Genomic DNA, 13,913 nt, shown 5'->3' with positions numbered 1-13,913 from the left:
CCCGGGCAGCCCCGCCCTTCGGCTCCCGCGGGGGGGGCCGCGCGCCGGGGGGGGCCGCTCCTTTCCCCCCCCCTCCGTGACCCTTGACCTTGGGGGCTCCGCGGCGGCGGCGGGGGGCGCCCTTTGACCCCCAGGGGTTTGCGGGGCGACCTTTGCTCCCGCCGCGCTGACCTCTGACCCCTCGCCTTGCTAGCAGGGGAGGGGGGCGCCACCGGGCAGCTCCCCGGGAGGCCGGCGACCCCCGGCTGGGGGCCGGGGGGAGGCCTCGACCCCCCCCCCCGCGGCCATCCCTGCCCCGGGGGGGCGTCGGGGCTGCGGAAGGGCCCCACACGGGGGAGGAGGAGGAGGAGGGAAGGGCCTTCCCCAGGGAGGCCAGGCCTGGCGGCACCCAGCGAGCCTGCTGCAGCCCAGGGGCCCCCCAAACCCCCCCGACCCCCCCAGCAGGGGTGTTTTAGGGCAGCGCTGTGGGGACGTGGGGGGCAGCCCCGGCCCCGAGGCATCGGGCCTGGCCGGAGCCTGGGGGGGGGCCACAGCGAGGGGAGACCTGCCCCAAACCCCTCCGTGCCCCAGCGCGGCGTCCGGCGTGGGCTGGAGTGACTCATCCGCGGGGTTTCGCCGTCTCCCGGGCGGCCAGCCCCATCCCCATCCCCGCTGGCACCGGGCGGAAATCCTGAGGAAGCGGCGCGACGCGGTGCCGGCTTCTGGTTTCATTTAACTCGCCGGGGCTGCGAGGCGCGTYGGGGGGTGCTGCCCGCCCCGCCGGGGCACGCGGGGAGCGGCGCTGCCATCCGCCCGAGGTGCGGCACCGTCACTGAGCACGGCGCGGAAGCGACCCGCGGGGTTGGATCCCGGCATCCCTGGGAGCCGGGCCCCCCGCGCGCCTCGTCCTTCCTTTTTCCCAAAGCACCGTCCTCGCACGAGGCGGGAGCGTTCCTGGGGCRGGGGCGCACGCTGGCCTTTGCCGGACCTTTCCGCCCGTCCGCTCGGCCTCGCGCTTGAACGCGGCCGGAGCCGGGGTCGGGTTCAGGGTGTCGTTCTGACGCGAGAGGCCGCGGCGGGAGCTTGGCCGCCGAGAAACCCTGCCTGCGGCAAGCCTCGAACRCAAGCGCGGCAGCCCCGGCCGCGTCGCCCCTGCGGAGAGGCACGGTTAGCGGTACGGAGGCGCGTGCGGAGACCGTTCCAGGTGGCAGGAGGGTCTGAGGAAAAGGCGTCTCCCAGCACGCAGGCTTGGGGGCRCAGAGAATTGGGCATCGTGTAGAGGCGGATGAGGACAAAACTCGGGAGGGTTTTAAAACCCAAGAGGATAATCTTGAACCGCRCTTGGAACACAGGACTGAATTATTGTGTCGTTTGTTTCTCCTCTTCCCACACTTTTCGTTCCCCCAGTAACAAAATCACCTTTATGCTTCCCCGTGCGGCGTTAGGAAGCGGGCCCTAACAGCGTAACAAACACCCGCGCTGTAAAACGCTGCGAGGACCTTCTGTATCGCTGTGTCTCGCTCTGCCTCTGGCACGAGCGATACGGGCTTCTCTGCAGCCTGTGCGCAGCGGAAAGGACCCGTCCGAGGCACGTTCTCGGTGGTGACAGATGAGGGCATCACGGTGCCTGCTGCAAGGGCTCCCGCCTGGGGGGGGGGGGGAGCTCTGTCTTAGAAACCTTCCTCCCTGCGCTGTTGTGCTCTTGCCAAAACCTAACATGTGGGCTTGCTTGGCTGGCACCGAGTCTGCGGGGCTGGGCTGGCAAGCTGCAGAGCCCAGCAAAGCCGCTCTGCGATCGGCCGTGAAAGTTATTAGAAAGATGGCATTGTGGGGAAGCGTGTTTGTCATCTTTGTGTCATCGGATCGGATGTTCCCAGCTATCGTGATCGACAGGCGAGGAGAAATCCTCTCTGGGGAGAACGTGCCTATTGGCAGATACCTGCCGTCTCTCTTTCGTGGTGAATTTAAAATAATGCCTGGTTCCATCTTTCGTGTCTGAGAGCCGCTCCGCGAAGCCCGCGTCCCTGCGAGTCCGGAGCCGTTGCGTTTGCTGCCGCGGGGCTCGCGGGGATGATGCTTGCAAAGCGTCGCTGTTGCCCGTCGGCGCGCAGGCGGCGGCGGTCTGGTTCTTGCTGTGGCACAGCTCTGCCTCTGCTTGTCCGCTACAGCACTGTGGCACCCAGCTGCCGGGCTTCATGTGAGAGATGGCGAATGCCGAAGTGAGCGTCCCTGTGGGTGATGTGGTGGTCGTACCAAGTGAAGGAAACGAAGGGGAGAACCCGGAGGATACCAAAACCCAAGTGATCTTACAGCTCCAGCCGGTGCAGCAAGGGTGAGTTGTGCACGTCCTCCCGTGTCTGGGAGATGCATCACAGAGCTGGGGGGGAGGCTGCATCTTGCAGTTTTGGGCGATGTGGGGACTGAGCGTTGCTGCGTTGTTTTCCAGCAGGGCGAGGTTTATGTCGGCTTTGTTTTGCACACGGTAAAGGAAGAGAAACAAAACTGCCGAAAACCTCCCCAACGATAACTCAAAATAGCTTCTGCGTGTGGCTGGCGCGGGGCCTCCGAGGATTGGAATCGTTCTGCGGAGATGTGTCCGCATGATACTATATATGCATTTTGCAACGTACACAGCACCCCGCCACCCAGCACGGCCGTGGAAGCGGGGAAGCGGCTAGACAGGCGCTGGGTGGGAGTGGGCCGAGGTGCACGGTCAGCGGTGCTGCCCCGGCCGCGCATCCTCCCAGGCTTCCTTCTGCTCCTCATCCTCATCCATCCCCCGGGTGGGTTTTTGCAATACTGCAGCTGCTTTCTGTGGTGATCTGTGCCACGCACAGGGCAACAGCTTGTGATTGTGCATTCATATCTGCATATGCTTCTGGGCCTGCTTTCGTGGATCCTGATCGGAAATACAAGGAAGCGGGGAGGTTAAAGGGAATTGTTCTGTGATGCTCTGAACTGGCAGCTGTTATGGAAAGTGGCTGACACCCGGCATTTCATCTCATATCTGTATCAATCAGCGTGAAAATATACCGACTCCAGTTTGATAACATTTGCAGCACGGGGTTGCTATTAAGAGTAACTGCCTCGGCCCTTTTGCATGTGGACCTGGCAATGACTCTTCCCTGTGTGATCCCCCAGGGGAAGTAACCGATGCTGCAGAATGTCACACAGGGCTGGAAGGGAAATCCTGGGTCACTGAGCTCTGCTTCCTGTTGTTGCGGGTAACTGCTTCTATCAGAAAGCAGAGGAAAAGGTACAGGGAAACGAGATGCAGAGCGGTTTCAGTTGTACAGGCGATGCTGAGGTGAGGCGATAGGACTGCAAACACCTCTGCATATTTCACTCCTTGGGACTATTACCGTATTTTGCGCATGCCAAAAAAAATGCCTGTAATTGAAACTGTGTAAAACAAAAGATTTGTGTCCCTAAGGGACAGGCAAGAAAGAAATGAACCAAGTTTTTAACCCTGTGCTATGAATCTTAATTTTTCCGTGATTTATATAGTTTGTTTATCGATGGACACTTTTACAACAGGATTTACCAAGAGGGCTCTGAGGCCAGCGCCGCCGTAGTGGCTGTTGAAACACACACCATACACAAACTAGAAGAAGGGATCGGTGAGTTCCTCCTTGGCATGGGCAGAATCCCCTCCTCTGCAGGGCCCGTCGCAGCTGGGCTGGTGTCTCTGGTTCGCCGGGCTTCCTTCTGGCTCTGCCCCTGCAGATGCTGTTTCCCAGGCTGTTGTCATGGATGTGGGTGCAGGGTCTGGGCATACTCTGGACTAAGAGTCTGCTGTTACTGCTTGGTCTCAAAGTCCTGGAGCTGAGATCCTGGCTCTCGTGGAATGAATGGTAAGGGCTCCCACGGGGTCCAGGGGAGCTGAGACTTCGCATTAGTCTTGGTGTGCAGACCCTAATAGGCAGGGATGATGGTTGTTAGGATGACGGTTGTGTCTGCACTAGCAGAAGCGTCAGACTGATTGCTGGTTCTTTCTCCGCTGAACTAACACCTTTACAGATTCGTGTCGAACGTTCAAAGGAACCGAGCGGGTTGGCTCTGTGTGCTCCCTGCCAGCCTGAGGAATGTGTGGGAAAAGGCTCCTGTTGTTAGGTGCTGTCACTAGATCTGAACTAGTGTTCTGCTTTCTGTGGGGGTGTGGGTCTTCTGGAAATATTAGCAAAGAACTCTGCGTGTGCAGAGAAGAGATTATTAGTGAATATAAAGAGACGCCAGAGCAAGGTGTTGGTCTGTTTCACATTTTAAAGCAGGATTTTCCGCCAAGTAATGATTGTTCTCATTGACCCCCCCTTATGGACATGTTGGATTGCTGATCCCACATTTTCCTAATAGATGAGCTTCATTTTGAGCGTTGCGATATTAAAGAGCAGATGCCAGTTGCTGTTGGAGCTAGTAATTGCAGAAGGCTAAGAGGATTGATCCTGAATTAGGAACGGCCCTTATTTTGGTTTCCTGAGTCTAGGCCTCGCAACCTGTGAGCTTTAGGCTCCTGCCTTGTGGGATTTGAGCCTCCTGGGTGGAAAGTTTCATTTTTACCCATTCTTCCCTCAGACCCCAGCACCATTGAAACAAACGAGGAGATCGAGATTGCCTATCCCATCACCTGCGGGGAGAGCAAAGCCATCCTGCTTTGGAAGAAGTTCGTCTGTCCAGGAATTAATGTCAAGTGTGTAAAGGTAACAAAGTTTTAGCAGTGGATTCCTTCTCCGCTTTCGAGCGCTGGTACTTCACCTTCACAGGACCTTCTTACTATTTGTGTTTCATCGGAGTCTTATCTTGGAGCTGAATGATTTTGCCCTTGCAGCATGCTGGATTGTTAGCACTAAAGTTGGTTTTGGCATGGGAAGAAGCAAGAGAAGAGTGTAGGATAAGGAGTGAAGTGCTTTCACCCACCTTATATTTCTGTGCTGTTCTTGATTACCCTTTAAAGCAGAGTCATGTTTGGGACCCAACGAGAGGCTGAGAGCTGAAGGCAGGCAGGGGATGTGTACTGAGATCTGCCAGAGCTCTTCTTCCTTGTCTTATTCCTTTGGTGTTCTGCTACTCCGCTCCTGAGGCTGTCTCTTCCTCAGCGAGCAGGATGCATCAGGAAGAGAAACCTTGCTATTACCTTTCTCCCCTTGACAATGTGCTAATATAATAGCTGATGTGCTGAGGCTGAGTCCCCGTGTGCCGCTGTGGAGCGATTGCTCTATGGCTGACCCCCAACAGGAACCATCTCAGTCACCGGAGCAGGACAGAACAGATGCCTAAGTGAATAACTGTCAGCTAGACGTTGCTTGGCCATTTGATGTAATAGGAGTCTTCCATAATGATCTCAGAGATGACTGTACATGTTCACAGAAGGAGCTAATTTGTTTGTGCTCTGTACAAAAGCCTTCAGGGCTGTTCCTAGCTAGATCAGTGTGGTTTGAATGCCAATGAGCAGCAGGTTGTCCCTGCAAATATATCTGTTCTATTATTATGAGCAGTGCTGTGTTGAGGGGTTCAAAGTTGGTTCCTGATAGGGACTTGGGAAGAAGCTCGTCTTTCTGAGTAGAAATGGAAGCTTAGATGAGTTGAACTGACTGTGTTGGATGTCCCAACACAGTCTCCACAAGTGATGTTTCCCTGTGTTTGCTGAGCTGTTGCTTATCTTATTGCTAGTTCAACGACCAGCTGATCAGCCCGAAGCATTTTGTTCACCTGGCTGGCAAGTCGACCCTAAAGGACTGGAAGAGAGCCATTCGTCTTGGAGGAATCATGCTGAGGTATTTGATTTGTTCACTGTTGCATCCAGCTTCAGAACTTCATCACCGCAGCTGCAGGGTCCTGAGCAGGCATTTTGGTTGCTTTGCAGTCCCCAGGAGATCTCTTGGAGGTTCACGTTACCTGGGCAGCAGCCTGCAGCACCTCTGGGGGCGAGATCCTGGTCCCACAGTCTGAGGGGCAGGATTTTTCATCTTGTACAGAAGTGGCCTTGCGTGGGTGTCGTGGTACATGGTGGGGATGGAGCAGGGCTGGCCCATAGCTGGAGCCACATGTACGGAGCTGGATGATGGCTTGTACTCACCGTTTGTGAGAGGTGTTTTGTGTGCAGGGTGGAGCTGGATTTGCTTTTCTCTCTCCTTCCCATGGCCATAGTATTCCCACGTGGAATACTCCCTTTTGTCTCCAGGCTGAGATTTGAGCTGAGCCTGGTTCTCTCCCCACTCCCTGCACAGGAAGATGATGGACTCGGGGCAAATCGACTTCTACCAGCACGACAAAGTTTGCACCAACACCTGCCGAAGCACCAAATTTGATCTCCTGATCAGCAGTGCCAGAGCACCGGTGCCAGGGCAGCAGAGCGTGGTGCAGACTCCCACATCAGCTGACGGTAGGAAGCCACTTAGCAATGTGACAAGTTCCTGGTGACGTTCCTCTGCCTCCTTCCTCCCTCCTTGGACTTACCAAACTGTGTTGCCGCACGTGCACTTTACACCTTCTCCCCAGGTGTAGCAGGGCAGTCCCACCTTTCAGGACACTTACTGCTCTGGTTTCTGGGAAGGTTACTTTTCTCTGAGACCCCGGATGGATGAGATGGCAGAGTTGTCTGTAGGCTAAGGTGAATCCCCTGAAAAGCACCATGGCCGCATGACAAAACCTTACAGTGGCTAGACATTGGCTTAGGTGTCTTAAATTTGATCCAGAAACTTAGGATTGAGTCAGATCCGTCTTCCTTTTATAAGCTAGCTTGGCTCCTGACCCGGTCATTTCTTGAGAGATCAGGTCATCTCTGACATATAGAGCTTTCTGGTGATGATGCAAGGGGAGGAGGGTTGCTGGGTGACTGGGCTGAGGCTTATTTGTACCCTTTTTTTATTCTGATCCTGCTCTGCTGCTTTTATGCTAGGACTCCAGTCTGCTTTTTGGAGGGCACGTGGTTTTCCCTCCAGAAGCCCCAGAGCCTTTCACAATCACTGTTCCAATGAGAAGCAGCAATATTTGCTTTTAGCTAATTTGGTTTAAAGAAGCCAGGCACAAACAACCTCACTGCGAGAGTGAAAAAGAGCCTGAGAGGGATAAGGGAGGTGGAAAGCAAAGCGGGGATTCAGGGCTGGCACTCCGGGTGCTGCAGAGAGAGCTGACGTTGCCTTTCCTGCAGGGAGCATCACCCAGATTGCGCTGTCGGAGGAGAGCATGGAGGAGGGGATCGAGTGGAACTCGGCTCTGACAGCTGCCGTCACCATGGCCACTGAGGAAGGCATGAAAAAGGACACGGATGAGATCTCGGGTAAGCTCAAGCAGCTTGCTGGGTGTTTTCTCTCCCTCTCCTCGCCTGTTACGTTTTGGAGACTGAAATCCTGGGAATTAGGGGAATTTAGGCAATGACAGAGCTGTCCCCCAGCTCTTTGGCCATCCCAGCACTTCCCAGGTGTGCAAGGTCCCTGCCAAACAGCGCTCCCCAGTGCTGCAGGAAAAGTGGGACTTCAACCCTGGCCTTGGGGCTGATGGATAATCCCTTTTGCCACTTGCCACTAGGTACAGTGAGGGGGGTTTTTTTGTTCATTTTAAGGATGTAAACGCCTCCCAGCCTTGAGCTAGACTGAAACCATCAGTGAGCAGCGTCATCTTCGTACCCCCATGTTAGTACCCCGTCAGCCCTCTGGGCTGTGTTTCTCCTGCTGCAGTGCCTTGCTCTCCTAGGCATCTGCTTAGGTGGTTTCCTCAAATGAAGGTTATAAGCTCTGCATCCTGTGAAGATGAACAGAGGCAGTGAAGTGTTGCCTTGGAAGTCATGTGCTGTTTGAAAACCTGTTAGTGATTTGCTTCTCGGATCCCTTTTGTTTCTTTTGTTGTTTTTCGCTTGTCATGTCTGCCCCGATGGCCAAATTAGAAGTTGCCTTGCAAAGTTACTCTTGCCTGACAGCTCGCTGCTCTTGGCATGGGTTTAAGGTACCCTTGAGGGAAAATGCCAAATGCTCGTACATGTTGACTTCTCCCTTCTTGTCAATTCCTTTCCCTGTGCCAGAGGACACACTGATGTTCTGGAAGGGAATAGCTGATGTGGGGCTGATGGAAGAGGTCGTCTGCAACATCCAGAAGGAGATAGAAGAGGTGCTAAGAGGYGTTCAGCAAAGGCTGGGTCAGTCTCCCTTCCAAATGACAGGTGGGTTGAGAGCCAGAGGGGGAAGGATGCTCAAAAGGGGAGCTGCAGGCAAAAAAAGTGACAAGGGTCCAGCCACGCAATTTAAAGCTATTGAGTCAGGATGGTAATAAATGAGTTACCCAGTTACCGCTCATTAGCTGAGCTGTGGGAATTGAGTCCGGGTGTGGTCTCAGCCTGCCCAACCATAAAGTGCATTTACTTAAACCACTGTGAGACAGAAGGACACATGCCACCCTTGAGCAAAGTGATGGTGGCACTGTGCTGAGACCATGGGGCAAGCGTCCTCAGCTCCCAGTGCTTGTTAAAGCCTGCCCAGGTTCGATTTTCGGACCGCAGTTATTCAAACACTTCTCTCCATGGCAGTGCTGACTTAAATAGGTCCTGCCCCCTTGCTTCTCATTCTGTCCTCACTTGTGCCAGAAAGCCTGTTTTGGGGGTTAAAGCAGAAGGGGAACTGATCTGGGTTAAAAATAACTCCCCTCCCCTTTTTAGGGTTATTTTTAACTTGGATCAGTTCCCTAATCCAGTTTAGCACAGGGCCCTGTGAGCACAGAGTTTGAGAGCAGCTCGAGTTGGTGCTCTTGCTGCAAGAACACCCATGTAGCCACAAACTTCGTATCACCCAGGATGTTTTTCTTCTAATTCAGTTTTAGGCTGGTGGATCTTTGTGTCTGGTAGGTGGCAGCTTTTGGAAGCTGTGAGTGATTGAAGACAGTGGATTATAATAGAAATTTTGCACAGCTTTCAGTGGAGCTGGCATGTTAATGACACTGTCAGCAGTATGGGGTGATGATTTGTAGGTGGAGATCTAGCTGGTATCTCTGCGATTGCAAATTACGCTTTCATTTGCAGCAGTTCTGAACTGCTTGGGTGACACATCCTGTTTCAGTTTCTTTGTCATATGAATGGGATTATTTAGTCCTTGGATGTCAGAAGGATGAGGGAGCTGGGCCTGCCCTTGTCAGCTAGTCCTTGTGGAAGAACAGACATGGTTTTACGGAAAGCAACAGAAGATTTTTCATGTTATAACAACATCTGCTGAGTGTCTGATGGAGGCTCTTAGCCACCTGTGGGACTAAGCCCTCATCCACATGGACTTTCCTTGCAGATGCTGCAGTCTTGAATAACGTTGCTCACACATTTGGCCTAATGGACACAGTCAAGAAGGTGTTGGACAACAGGAAAAACCAGACGGAGCAAGGAGAAGAGCAGTTTCTTTACACTCTGGCAGGTACAGTCGATGCCTAGTAAGGCTTCTAATCCTGTTGCTGCTCTTGGGACTTGATGCGACTTTCCCTCAACAGATGCAAAGTTGCTCCTTTCATTTACAGCTGCCTCCTAATCCCCAGTGGACCATATTTGGGTTCTTGCTCAATACGCACTGCTCCGAAACAATCCCTCGCCTAGCAGTGAGCAGTTGCTTGGCGCATTAGACAGCCCAAAGTGGTGGCTGTGCCCTTTGCTGAAGCTGAGGTGCCGGCTGTGCTAGTCTGATTCAGTCAACGTTAGGAAATAGGTGCTATTAGCTAAGAGCTGAGATGCGGTCATCTGAGCTGCAGGCAGCGCGGTGCTGTGCCCAAGCTAACAAGCTTCTCTGTGGGGCTGAGTTATTTCTTGTCTTGGCGTGAAGCTATTTGGTGTCTGGTGTGGCTTGCCCTGAGCTGAAGCCAATAAGCTGGAAGGATTCTTCAGAGCTGTTTGGTGGCTGTGTCTCCCTTCCTGCATCCTGTAGGACCTGTTCTTATCTGGGATGTCCTAGTCCCCTACTGCCCTGGAAAAATGAGATGTTACTGTGCTACTTTTGACTTGAGTGTTCACACAGACAAGGGTGGAGGGAGGAGATGTTTGTGTTGACCCAGACAGTCCTGCTCCCTGACCCAGGTATGGATGCTGGGCTCCTGGAAAAGGGATCCAGCCAAGCTCAGGAAGCAGTTCACCCTGCCCGGAGGGGCTTGTCCCCTCTCCCTCGTAAATGGGTCTAGCCTGGGGAGCAGAAGTGCCCATCTTGGCAGTGAGAAGATCATGGAAGTAGCTAACGGCACTGCAATAGAGGGGAAAAGAGCACGGCCGGTACTTTGTCGCCTGTTCCTTATGCAGGCTCTGACACTTGGCCAAAGCAGGCTGAGCGGGCCCAGGACGTTTAGCAGGTCTGTGTAAGTGGCTGTCACGGGCCAGAGAGCAGGAGAGTCCGGCCTTTCCCTTCAGTGCCGTTTGATCTTGAGTGGATTGGGGGAAGTGCTAGACTGGCAGTTAGGAAACCTCCTGTCACACAGCATGGGATGTAATGGCTGTTTGTGGAGCCCTCGAGTCCCCGTGAGTTCCCGGAGCGCTGCTTGCCGTAGCCCAACACACCGCTTAGCTGTTCTCTTTGCAGACCTGGAGCGCCAGCTGGAAGAGCAGAAGAAGCTCGCCAAGGACCAGAAGGCGAAGGCGCAGACCATCCAGAACGTGGTGCTGATGCCCGTCAGTGCTCCCAAGCCCCCCAAGAGACCCCGGCTGCAGCGCCCAGCCTCCGCCACCGTCCTCAGTCCCTCCACGCCCATCCAGCAGCCCCAGTTCACGGTCATCTCGCCCATTGCTATTGCACCCGTCGGACAGCAGTTCTCAGTGGGCAACATCCCGATGGCAACCATTAGCCAAGGCTCCAGCCCGGTGACTGTTCATACCTTGCCAACCGGCTCCCAGCTCTTCCGATACGCCACCGTGGTGTCCTCCTCCAAGACCAGCTCCTCCGACACGGTGACCCTCCACCCGTCCTCCAGCCTGGCGCTGCTGAGCTCGGCAGCGATGCAGGACAGCGGCGCCYTGGCGAACGTGGCGGCTGTGGTGAACCCCGTGGAACTGGTGGCCATGGAGTCCGGCCTCACCTCCACCATCCAAGCCGTGGAGGGCACCTCGGACGATGGACAGACCATCATAGAGATCGACCCGGCGCCAGATCCTGAGGCRGATACAGACGATTCGGAGGGCAAAGCTGTGATCCTGGAGACGGAGCTGAGAACTGAGGAGAAAGTGGTGGGAGATGTGGAGGACCATCAGCACCAGGTCCATAACGTGGAGATTGTGGTCTTGGAGGACTAGTAGGGAAGGCGAGCATCAGTTTGGGGAAGAGTTGGGGATTTGTCTTATTTTGGGTTTTTTTGTTAAACATTTTTCCAGCCACCCCATTTGTTTCCATGGATATTTTCATTGTACAGTATATAAAATATATATATATTATATATATAATTTTTTTTTTTTTTAAACAAAAAAAGTGGAGAAACACGGGAGACCTGGAAAAGGCTCCGTCTCCGTGGAGCACTGAACAATACCGCCTGTTTGTAGGGTCAAGAAGAGACTGGATCTCTGCTGAACAACCCACAGCAGGGAGGAACGGGGCAAGGGCTCCCAACGCTGAGAGCGCACGGTGGCGCAGGCCACGTGCATGGTGCTTCTGACCCAGGCCTGCCCGCGGCCGGGACTATTTTATTTCAGAGAGACAATAACCAGTGACTGGAGTGTTGACGTGATTGTGGGAAGGGGGTGATGGCTTTGGGGTGGAACAGGTACCTCATTTGTATTTTTATTTTCCTCCGGGGAAGGAAATTCTGTTGGACTCTTCACTGTCACCTCAGCTGGGATTTTTTTTTATTATTTTTGCTTTGGGGAAGAAAACAGTAACCSTGACTTTACTGTCCATGTTCTCCTCCTCCACACAAGTTGTTTTTATATCGATTTTTTTTTGTATTTGTTTGCTCCCTTCCCTTGTCCAGATTTGCCAGATGCAAAGTGCTGGACTTGCTCTTGCTGATCTTGGGTTCCCACATCCAAATCCTGCCTCTTCCCACAGCACCTTTCCTCCTTCCCTTTCCCCACCTGGCCAGGCTCGGTGCTACAGATGCTGTTTGGAAACTCCGAGATCACTTCAGCCTTGTACATAAAGGCAAAAAAAAAAAAAACAACTCAAGCTTAAAACCGCAGCCTCCCTCTTCGCTGTTCAGCGTAGCGCTGCAGGGACCTTTGGGATGTACAAAGCATGTTGTGCTGTTGCTTTTTGGGAGAGCTGGACTCCGGATCGGGGCGCCTTCTGTTTACACTGTGTGCTGGGGCTGCTCCGTGCTTGTCGCTACTCGTTTGGTGGTTTTATTTTTGTATTTTCTTCTTTCTTCCTTTAATCTCTTTGCAGGATTAGAACTGGCACGTTGCTGAAATAACGCGGCTGCCCCTCCGTTCTCCCGCCTTCCCTCTCTCTCCGTCGGCGGGTCCCTTCGAGCGGCGCCGCGGCGGGAAGAAGGAAGGGGGAGAATCGCTGGGCGCCGCCTGAGCTGCGGAGGTTTGGGCGGGCTGGGAGGGGGGGGAGCTGCTTGGCTGGAAATATTAAGCAAAACAACAGCAAAAGGAAACAGACCTGGGGAGGGAGGGTGGGGAGGGGAGAAGGAAGATGTGTTTGGCTATTTTTTGCATTAAAAGGAAAAATCGAAGGATGCCCGAATGGTTTATTCCGTCGGTAGGTCACAGGCAGCTCCGTGATCTCCCGAGGAGCGCAGGACCAGCAGGACTCCCTTTCGGAGGCCCCTCGCGCCTCGGCCCCGGAGGGCAGCGTCCCACCCGCTGCTTAGCGGAGGGTTGGAGACGCAGAGCTGCGCCGGGCCTGACCCATCCCTGAGCCGCTTCCCGTTGCGGTGGGAGCTTGTAGCAGTTTATAGGCGCTTTGGACGGGGGCGAAGGGGTGTGCGGGGCAGGGGGAGCTATTTAGGGCACCCGCAGGTGCTCAGAAGTGGAAGCGGCTTGTATGARTTTGGGATCAGGGCAGTTCTCCCTGGGGTGCTGCTCGTCTCCCTTTTTCCCTCGGTGTCCAGGAGCCTTCGCCTCATTTCCTCTCCTGCTTGCCCTGTGCAGGCAGGTCCCTTGGTCAGGAGAGGGACGGAGGTCCGTTCTGGGACCCCCCCCCCGGATCTGGGCTTGCGGCACGTGCCGACCGCTTCTTTCCATGTTTGCTCCGCCTGGGATTTGCCAGTGCTCCGACTTCCCCCAGGGATGCACCGTGGGATATCCCCGCCAGACCGCGATCTCTTCCTCCGGCACTGCGGAAGAGCAGGGTCGGGGCAAGTTTTGCTTCATTCTCACGAGCATCTGAACCTTCAGAGCGGATCGCAGCTGCCCCCCCGGCCCGCGGGACGTGCGGGGTTGGAGCCCCGCGCGTCTGCTTGCAAGAGCAGCCCTGACAAAAGCGCCCTCAGTGTAAATCCTGTGCTGAGTTTGCAGGGGCTCTGCAGGCACCCACAAGAGCTCCTTCCCTGCCCTGCCGGACGTGGGCGCCCTGGGGCGATGCTCTGCGGTGCTGTACCAGCCGCTCGAGGCCGTGACTCGGTCAGGCGGCCCACGGGCCAGGTGGGGGCTGTGGGCCCCGTGGGCTGGCGTGTGCGCCCTGGGGGGGCTGTAAATACCCCGTCCCCGCCTGGGGGTGGCCCTGGCCGGGCAGGGACGCGGCAGGGGGGCCCCACTCCGATCTCGGCCATGAGCAAAGTGGCTCGGCCGGAGCCGGGGCAGCGCGGGGGCAGTGAGACGAGCAGCCCCGCACGCCAGCTCCGCCGGGCAGGGGGTGACGCTGCCCCGCGCGGGGCCCTGGGTGACGGCTGAGTCCCCGATCTCGGGGGGGGGGGGCTCGATGCTGCGGGCATCGCCCGACTCGAGGCTCGCGGCCACGTCCCGAGCAAGCGCCTCCGCACGGGGCAGCCCCCCGCCCTCCTAGGGGCGGCCGGGCAATGAGGGCGCCTGGCCCTTTAAGAGGCGCCCCCCCACG

At 55.5% G+C, this 13,913-nt stretch overlaps 2 protein-coding genes across 4 annotated transcripts in view; both read left to right on the top strand.

Annotated features, from left to right (window-relative positions):
* The window catches only part of LOC112971148, a 4,532-nt gene extending 2,554 nt beyond the window's left edge, over positions 1–1,978 (top strand). Inside the window, exon 4 of the mRNA XM_026076262.1 lies at positions 1,857–1,978. Within this exon, the coding sequence (XP_025932047.1) occupies positions 1,857–1,978 (122 nt within the window). The remainder of the gene's footprint in view (positions 1–1,856) is intronic.
* A 169-nt stretch (positions 1,979–2,147) lies between these two features.
* Positions 2,148–12,052, top strand: GMEB1 (glucocorticoid modulatory element binding protein 1). Of its 3 annotated transcripts, none has more exons than XM_026076353.1 (9): positions 2,148–2,311; positions 3,517–3,599; positions 4,552–4,676; positions 5,647–5,750; positions 6,204–6,358; positions 7,127–7,255; positions 7,994–8,131; positions 9,240–9,362; positions 10,506–12,052. In XM_026076353.1, the coding sequence occupies exons 1-9, from the start codon at positions 2,184–2,186 to the stop codon at positions 11,210–11,212; spliced, it is 1,692 nt and encodes a 563-aa protein (XP_025932138.1). In that variant the 5' UTR covers positions 2,148–2,183; the 3' UTR covers positions 11,213–12,052. The 3 variants fall into 3 exon arrangements, with proteins under 3 accessions (XP_025932138.1, XP_025932141.1, XP_025932139.1); XM_026076356.1 differs by lacking the exon at positions 2,148–2,311 and adding an exon at positions 3,706–3,833 and having other exon boundaries at positions 3,516–3,599; XM_026076354.1 differs by lacking the exons at positions 2,148–2,311; positions 3,517–3,599 and adding an exon at positions 3,876–4,092.
* The last annotated feature ends 1,861 nt before the right edge of the window (positions 12,053–13,913 follow it).

The sequence above is a fragment of the Apteryx rowi genome, unplaced genomic scaffold (assembly GCF_003343035.1).
Source record: "Apteryx rowi isolate R43461 unplaced genomic scaffold, aptRow1 scaffold_43, whole genome shotgun sequence".
NCBI classification, from domain to species: domain Eukaryota; kingdom Metazoa; phylum Chordata; class Aves; order Apterygiformes; family Apterygidae; genus Apteryx; species Apteryx rowi.
Note: the sequence above shows the minus strand (reverse complement) of the source record. Positions and strands in the feature narration are given on the sequence as shown.